This window comes from Rhynchophorus ferrugineus, unplaced genomic scaffold, assembly GCF_030347505.1.
Source record: "Rhynchophorus ferrugineus isolate W39M unplaced genomic scaffold, kcgeb_rfMv2 rfM6, whole genome shotgun sequence".
NCBI lineage: Eukaryota > Metazoa > Arthropoda > Insecta > Coleoptera > Curculionidae > Rhynchophorus > Rhynchophorus ferrugineus.
In genome coordinates, this window is record NW_027472585.1 from 42952343 (window position 1) to 42961673 (window position 9331).

At 31.9% G+C, this 9331-nt stretch overlaps 1 protein-coding gene across 2 annotated transcripts; it reads right to left on the reverse strand.

The window, feature by feature from the left end:
* Positions 1 to 3428: 3428 nt before the first annotated feature.
* On the reverse strand, positions 3429 to 6813 carry LOC143198209 (uncharacterized). Of its 2 annotated transcripts, XM_076407320.1 has the most exons (4): positions 6501 to 6807; positions 6322 to 6440; positions 5542 to 6037; positions 3429 to 5439 (listed from the first exon to the last, which is right to left on the reverse strand). In XM_076407320.1, the coding sequence occupies exons 1-4, from the start codon at positions 6571 to 6573 to the stop codon at positions 3497 to 3499; spliced, it is 2631 nt and encodes an 876-aa protein (XP_076263435.1). In that variant the 5' UTR covers positions 6574 to 6807; the 3' UTR covers positions 3429 to 3496. The 2 variants fall into 2 exon arrangements, with proteins under 2 accessions (XP_076263435.1, XP_076263434.1); XM_076407319.1 differs by having other exon boundaries at positions 6322 to 6813.
* Between the last annotated feature and the right edge of the window lie 2518 nt (positions 6814 to 9331).

A 9331-nucleotide genomic window follows, 5' to 3' on the forward strand; every position in this document is an offset into this window, starting at 1 on the left:
GAAGTATGTACAACAGTTTTATTTGATTTCTATGCATATTTTAATAATATGGATGTGAGAGTGGAAACAAAGAAAACGTACAGCTAGAAATTACATTAAATATGTGTTCCAATCAAATTCAAGTGTCCTGTTCTGGTGGTATCCAAAAGTTGCAATATTTCAATATTCGTATGAGAATGGAGTCTTTCCTCATGCCTCCTTGTAATTCTCTTGATTTCTTGACTGACTGTGGGTATCTGAAGGTATATCGATGTAGGTAATCAGTCCTATAGTATTTGGGTGCACCCACAATACCTCTCAGGACTTTGTTCTGAAAAATTTGTATTTTATTTATGTTACTCTCCGCAGAACATCCCCATAATTGAACTCCGTATACCCATATAGGTTTCAGTATTTGTTTATATAATAGCAATTTATTTTGTACTGATAATTGTGATTTTCTTCCAATTAGCCAGTACATTTTCCTATATTTGAATTTTAGTTCTTTTCTTTTCTTCTTTATATGTTCCTTCCAGCGCAGTTTTGCATCGAGATTCATTCCGAGATATTTAGCGTTGTTGCTATTATGGAATGCTAGTGTTATTTAATGTTATTGGTGCTTATATGGTCTGTTTATAGGTGAACTGCACATGCACAGATTTACTTTCATTAATTCTTATTTTCCAAGCTTGTGTCAATTAGTTATATTGTCACTTGCCTGTTATAATTTTCGTGAGGCTTCTTCACTATTGTCTCCGACAGCTATAATCGCATTATCATCAGCAAATGTAGCCATTGTAATATTTTCCACTTGTGGTATATCACAAGTTTAGAGTAGATAAAGTATTGGTTCCAGTACACTTCCTTGTGGTACACCTGCTTTAGTTTTTTTATTGTAGAATAAGCTTCTTCTTGTTTAACTCTAAACATTCTGGTTGTAATGTACGATTTTAATAGTTCGGTGACGTTTTGGTAACATTTTCTGTAGTTTATGAACAAGACTTTCATGACAAACCTTATCGAAGGCTTGTGCTACATCTAAGAATATAGCTGAGCATACTTTTAAACTTTCGTAGGCCTATTCAATAACATCTATTATTCTGTGGACCTGGTCAATTGTTGAGTGCTTGTTAATAAATCCACAAAGGTGTATTGGTATTAGGTTTTTTCTCTCTATGATCGATTTTATTCTTTTCAGCAGGAGTTTTTCAAAAACCTTTGATATTACTGGCAGCAATTATAGGTATATAGGCTTTGATTTCGTTTGGCTACTTCCCAGGTTTTGGGACCATCAAATCACTTAAACTACAATTAATTAATTATATAGCCACAATAATTTGTAGTATAGGGTTGTTTTATTATATTTATATTGTGAATATATATTGTGAGCTCTTTTCCGTACCAACTGTCATGAAAAGTTTTAGGCGCATTTTTGCTATATAGTAATATCCCCTGGTAAATTTCTTCCACTTCTCTTCCTATCGATAGGTGTTATTGTAGTAAATACTTCTTTCTGCAAGACCAAACAGTTCTTCATTTTATATCCGACTCGATCAGCATGTAGATTGTAATAATTCTTTGACATTCACATATCAATTCGATAGGATCAAACATGTAATGATTGAAAGGGATGCATAATACTCTGTGTACTTATTTTCTAATTTCTAAAAAAAAGGAAATTATTTACATAAAATATAAACATTGAATTTATAATCACCGAACAAAAACATTAACTCAGTTCCAAGAATAAAGCCATGCTTGTCTCCAGTATGAACCACATATATCTGCGATGAATTTTTTAAAATGTCAAATTTATCAAATGTTATTGTAACTTTTATTTTTTTTAACAACTTTTGTTGTCTCTACACTATTTTTTATTGTCGCCTTGCAATGAGTGGGCCATCTTTCATTTCGGAATATCCAACTAAGTCCCAGTAAGGTTATGTGCGTTTAGAAATATATTTCTTTTAAATTTTTTAAAAATTAATATCTGTATCCATCAGCCCTCCTGTGCTATCTTTAGACCATTTTAAACCTTTGTCTCGTAATACTATATGAAGAGATTATTTACAAGGAGCTACATAGATAGTCCTGTGTTTTATGAGAATTCTTCTCAAATTAACAATTTCCTATTAACTAATTATTTATGGTTATATCAAGAATACATTATCGAAAAAACTAATAATTTTTTACACAGTCTTCGTATATTTTATTCCTAATAGAGCTGAATATATTCCTCAATAGCTTCGCATGTGAACGGTTTTTCTTTGGTGAATCTAACATTATACTGTTTTTCTCCGTCTTAGAACTAATCAGTAATTAATTAATAAAAAATAATATTGTAAACAGATAAATATGTTTAGGCAGGTATTAAGCTAAATTGTGTGTATATAGTAGATAGGTTAAATAAGTTTTTTGTTTATTTTTATTTAATTACTAGCTGACCCGACAGACTTCGTCCTGTCAAAAAGATTTGTAATGTGGCAGTTTTTGTGCCTACGTATTTTAAAAAATTCTCCTGAACAGAACCATCACCCTGGTGATAGGGCGTTGTGAATAAAAAATAATTAAATAAAACATATATAAGGATTGAAAAGTAAGTAATCGCTTTATTGTTAATCATGTGAATCATAATTATTATTATTATTATCATTATATTGCTTTGTGGTATACGATGTTTTTTGTTTGATTACCTGGCGCATAGATAAACAAATCTGATGGTTTTCCAACACGGGAACAGGCAACATACAATTGACCATGTGAGAAACATGGGTTTTCTAGATTAATACCACAAACACTTAATGATTGCCCCTGGGACTTGTTTATAGTCATAGCAAAAGCAAGCCGTCAACATGTCTATAGGAAATTTGCCATTACCAATGTCAATGAGTTGTTTAGAGAATATGTTTCCAGATTGGTCATTTTGCAACTCGACACGCATATTCTTGCTTAAATGAAGTACTTTAACATGTTTCCACAAATTGGAGGACTTTAGACATGCATTGAGTTCATCAGCTGGCGTTGATCGTGGAATCACTGGCAATGTTTGACGAAAATCTCCTGCTAATAAAATCATTGCACCACCAAATCGGTTATTATTGCTACGTAGATCTTTTAAGGTTCTGTCTAAAGCCTCCAAAGATTTTTTATGTGCCATCGTGCATTCATCCCAAACAATCAATTTACATTGCTGCAAAACCTTTGCCATTGCAGAGTTCTTCGAAACGTTGCAGGTTGGAGTTTCATTGCTTTGCATATTTAATGGCAATTTTAGTGCTGAATGGGCTGTTCGACCACCTTCAAGCAAAGTTGCTGCGATTCCCGACGAAGCGAGTGCAAGTGCAATTTTATTTTGTGAGCGAATTGTTGCTAATATTAATGAAATAAAAAAAGTTTTTCCTGTACCACCAGGTGCATCTAAGAAATAAATCCCTCCAGTTTCATCATTTGTTACTTTCATAAGAGTTTCAAATACATACTTCTGTTGTACATTTAACAGTGGAAGATTTGTTTGAATTTATTCTTTCAAAGCGTTGAGATCATACAGTCTTTCTCGATGCAACTCTTGGTTAAAAGCGTCATGCATTGGACGATTGGGCGCGGTCAGGCCTAATTGAATTAATAGTTTGTTTGACATTATCAAGCACATGTCCTCAATTGAAATCAATGCTTCATTGTAAATTTCTTCACTGATTTGTATATTTGGATTTCCCATTCTATTCCGTATTTGATACAAAATATCATCACACATATAATCTTTGTACTTCATCCACAAATCAATTGGGTTTGATGGGAAGCATGTAGATATGATTATAGAAAACAATGTTCGTATTTGATGAGTGTGTGATGATATTACAGCATCATTGAGAGTTTGATCCCAATGAGCGTCATTTTCAAGCAATTGCAAACGTTGACAGGCTTCTCTGTAGGATCCACACAATTCACCATCAACAGTTCGTAACTGTTGGAATGATGTTGGGCCACGTACATTGACTAATAGCAGTCGTAAATAAAAACATTCATCATTGCTTGGATGTACTGAATAAATCCGGCCAATCGCATCGGTGGAATATACATCTGTATATCCTGGAACTGGTTTTCCTTGTTTCCGTCGTATAAATCTCCTTGGGGATTGATTCCAGGTATAATATTTTGGCATTTCAGAATATAGCAATGTTTGTGCGAAATCATCGTTTTGGCATGTCTCAAAAAAACTGGTTAATGTAGTAGATGGTGGCTGAGCAGCTCTTTGTACTGCGTTCTGTGCTGTAAAATACACTCTTTGTCCATTTTCTAAATGCACAGCTAAGTGAACAACAGAAGGGTGTCTCTCATGAATAGGAAAAGAAAATATTCGCCAAACTGCTTCATTACTACTGACATAGCGGCCCATTTGGTATTGGGTAACTTCATCATTAGAATTCTCTGCACCAATTTCAATCACAGCCATATCACTCCCTTTGCTTACATATTTGCAAATGTATTTAATCGATTTCACTGAATGGCAAGATTCAACGTTGATGTGTGCTTTGAATGTCTTTGATAAAATGGGTGAATATGGAACAATCCAACGATTATCTATTTCAATATCTTGTTGATTTAATTTGACAATTGTTGATTTTCCATTGTCTGCTGTCGATCTGCGACGATACAATGGATAACCGTCATTACCAGTAATTGTTTCCGATATTAATGTCCGTGGATATCGTTTTGAACATTTACCATCCATCATACACGGTGAATTTTGATTAAGAGTTCCACAGGGACCATGTATCATGTTTTTGATAACTACCTCATGCAATCCAGGATCTACTTGTACATTAGGGATTTCAGCTGATATCACTGCATCAACTTCATTTGGCCTTATCTTTTCAACCAACCAAATCAAAATGTGTGCATGTGGCAATCCTCGTTTCTGCCACTCCACAGAATACATCCAGCAGCGTGTCTCACCAAACACATTATGTTTTACGATGAAATTCATTAAAGATTTCAACTTTTGTCTAAAGACTCTGGCTGTAATATCATGACGATCAATGGATGATTTCCCAGGTAATAACTCCTGCTTAATTTCTATCCATTGCGGATTGCATGTAAATGTGATGAACAAATCTGCTGTACCATAATGACGAACATACGACATGGCATCTTGAGCATATTCGTGCATATGCCGAGGGCTTCCGATGTATGTTGCTGGAAGAATAGTCATCCGACCGACATTCTGTGCATTTCCATCAGTATTAATCGCATCTCGAAGGTGAATATACTCTTCAGATCGGAGTTTGGTTTGATTCAACCTGATGAATGTTAATCTCTCCGTTTCAATTTTAACATACATGTCATCAACATATTTGTGATATAATCGCCGACATTTCAATATGCGATTATCTGCATTTTCCCGAATCATTAGGCGGTATGAATAATAGTTCATTGAACTGACTTTTTTGTTGGTTTCAGAACCTGTAAACAGATTTTGTTTTAATAACATTCAAATATAAAATTAAAATACATAATATAGTGACTGAGATATTATCGCCATAGCTAAACTAATATTTTAGTTACCTGTAATGGGATTTATCATTTTTATTGATAAATCGTAGCCATCTTCACCTTGCCAAAATATAATGGGATATTGCAGTGCATCATATGAGCGGTGTGTTTCCTTTATAGGTTGTAATTGAAAATTCCGACGATGTAAAACAATATCACGGGATTCCAAGTTTTCTCCAACTACAACGATAGCAACTTCATCAATAGTTGGTGCATTAAAACGTCTTGTATGTTGACCTGCAGGTGTTTTATCAGCTCTGATTACAATTTTGTGATTATCGGATGGCATCAGATCCAGGGCAGTTTTAAACAATATAATCAATTGATTGTGTTGATGAAATAAAGTTTGTAATTGTTCTACAATAGACCTTTTTACTAAATTGTTATGTGCACAACGCAGATCAATTTCTTGTGGTGAATTGCCCATAAAATAAATTTGCAGGAATTTGTTGTCGCTATCTGACACTGGTAACAGTGAACCTGCTCTGTGATATATTTGCCCTTGTATCTGTAAATAAAAAAAATATTATGGTGTGGTATAAATTAATGGATTGTCAATGATCAAACTTAAATAATATTTGATCTTAAAAAGTATATATTTAGTTTTAACTAATATCTATCAAATATAAAATATAATAAAAGTGTCACTGAAACTGAATCACCATATAATATGATGACTAAGTGATATATTTCGTAATGATTAAGAAATTGAAGATTAGTAACACATCTTAACTTTGGTGACAGAAATTTTTGTTCGCTAAAATAATTATGAGTAACTGCTATAATACATACCTTGAAAGTTGGCATAAAATTTTCCCGAACTGCATTTGTTGCCCCAAATGAAGTCATTTGAAAGCAATTGTTATATTGTTGAATATGTGTCAAAAAGTGTATAGAATCTGTTCCTATTCCTGAAACCAATGAGTACAATGGTTCTGGTGGTGGATCCAATTGTATCAATTTCACTTTACCATTTGCGCAACACAATCCATTGGCTTCGTTTTTGTATTTTAATGCCTTACAGTGTGAGCAAACCAAGTTCATAGAACCAATAACAACACATTGGTAGTTACTGTAGTCAATTGACACATCGTAACTGAAAGCAGCTGGATTCAAACTTGCGCGATTATTAGTTGAATGTCGCGCTCGCGCTTCACGCGAATCAAATATAAATTATTTTTTCACTAATCACGAACTAAACAAACACTAACTAACTAAACACTCTGCACAAAACACGATATACGAATTTGTTTCGTGTATCACTTGACAATTCATCTGTCATCTGTCAAAAGTCATCTGTAACAGACAACTTTTTTTTTTAAATTTGATATGACTTGAACTCAAATCCTTTTAAGCCGTACAAATTGTTTTATTTATTTAAAATTTGAATTAAATTTTAAACAAATAAAAAATTTTAAATAAATAAAACAATTCGTACGGATTAAAAGGATTTGAGTTCAAGTCATATCAAATTTAAAAAAAAAAAGTTGTCTGTTACAGATGACTTTTGACAGATGACAGATGAATTGTCAACTGATACACGAAACAAATTCAAACAAAAAGGGCTATTTTTAGGGTTTTTCCAGCAATAATTCTAATTTTTCTCGCCGTAAAAACCATCCCTGAACTTCAACGAACATTTTAAAAAAAGATTTGGCCAAATTGGTCCAGGCGTTGTTGAGTTATGCGCTTAGGAACATATTTTGCGATTCATTTTTATATATAAGATTACAACGATTGTTATGTACATATTTTAATTTAAAACATTTTTTTGTGTTTAAAGTTTGATTATTTTTTAATTTTTAGTGAATTCCTTATTTATTTTTGAAGTCGGTTTAATTTTTTGTTAAAAATATTTTTATAAAATATTTTCAACGCAAACTGAACGAACGATTTGTGTTTCATTTATTAATACCATTGAAATTGTTTAGCTATTTGTTTTGGAGGATTTCATAATAAATAACTTTATTTTATGGAATAGGACGGTGTACAAGTTGTGAGCCGTATTAATTTAATTGTTTCTGGATCGATGAATCTCCATTCGCATATCAGATATATACAAAATGTTTTATTTTTCGTTTTTTTTTGGAGATATCCATATTAATCTGTTTCAATAACTATCAAGTTATAATTACAATACATGTTAGCGAATTATTACATACCATTGGAGAAAAGGCAATTTGTCTTTTTGCGTTTTTTCCAACGTAAATTTATTAATATATATTTCAAAGATTGATGCCAAATATTTTAATTAATATCAATGTACATATAATACATTTCAATAATAATTGATTCGGTTTGGTTCAGTAAATTGGTTTATATATAGAATATAATTATTTCATATTAAATTGCGGTCGAATAAAATATAATATAAATAGCATCACATAGTTTTCGAATATTTTGTATGGTTAGGCACTATTTCTCATTGTTCTGAAGGCATTTCAGATTTACATAAAAAAAGAGCATACTGGAGATTATCCATGAATTAGTCAAAATAATAAAAATGGATCTTAAGTTATATTTTCATTCTGTTTTATCACTTCATTGTAATTCACACATTTTTGGCTCCATCAAATAAGTAGCATAAATTTAACAACGAGAATATTTAGTTTTAATACTGATATTAAATGGTTCGTCACTATTTTGTCTGCTCTGGATTATTGTATCAGCTCATAAATTAATTTTAAAGCATTTACAACAAATGGTATTACGTTTATTAAGTATAATAGGGCGCATTAGTAATCAATTTCATGTTACCTGGAATTTGAGACATTAAAATAGTATCACTTCACCCGCCGTAATTTCCAGACCTTGTTCCTTCTATTTATTGCTATAATATAAGTAAAAAATACAATAATGACGTACTGTGGTCGAAATTCGACCTCAATTTATTAAATTAATCATGTTTATCTTATAAGAGAACCACGTAAATAATTTTAAAATGATGTGAAATGATTGAAAAATGAATGTTACAAAACTTGTTTTCACAGTAATTTGATATATAACATTAGCTAACATAATAAGTGTCTCTATACTAAAATAATTATCGTGTAATTAAATCTACTTTCGATTAAGTTTCAATAGTCAACCAAAGAGTAAAGTTACTACACCACTGAACATTATAGCAAAGAATCCTAAGTAAGATTATTCTCAGAACTATAACAATTTCCGAGCATCAAAGGTACATATACATGATTTTTGATTACTTTTTTGTTACTCTTTTTTATGTTTATAAACATGTATGTGGAATAATAAATGAACTAATATACGTCTGTATATGAAAACAGAGAATTTTGATATCGTTGATAATTGACTTCGACATGCATATTAAAACAATAACGAACACGTCATTAATACAATACATAAACGGAATAATATTATGCATTTAATGAATCCCTTTCTTGGGAAAAGACCGAAACGATTAGTTAATCCTCGTCGTGCGACAGGAACTGTATCGAATACTCTTAATTCTCCGAAGGATTGTAGCTAACTTTTTCCCATCTATTCATTTATTTCTGTAGCGTTTAAATGTGTACCGATCGATCACCTGATCTGGCCTGCCAAACAGTCACGGAAACTAGAAATAATGCCTATAAATTGATCGATGCATGGATAAAGTTAACGTATATGAGTGAAACAATGTCAGTCTTGTACGATAATAAATATTGAACTGATAATTGGAGTAACTCAGGAAAAATGCATCTCAGCATCTGACAAATATGAAATATTTATTTATTAATAAAGTGTTGGGAAGCTTTGGAAATTATAGACCTAAATCGACTATATCTATTTTTTACTATCA

Bases quoted from the DNA above. Each gene is read 5' to 3' on its own strand.
- LOC143198209 (XM_076407319.1), bottom strand. From the start codon at position 6,573: ATGAACTTGGTTTGCTCACACTGTAAGGCATTAAAATACAAAAACGAA. The intron at 6,038-6,321 runs GTATGTATTATA...TTTTATTTACAG, and splicing joins ATTTTATGCCAACTTTCAAG to ATACAAGGGCAAATATATCA. The intron at 5,440-5,541 runs GTAACTAAAATA...ATCTGTTTACAG, and splicing joins AATGATAAATCCCATTACAG to GTTCTGAAACCAACAAAAAA.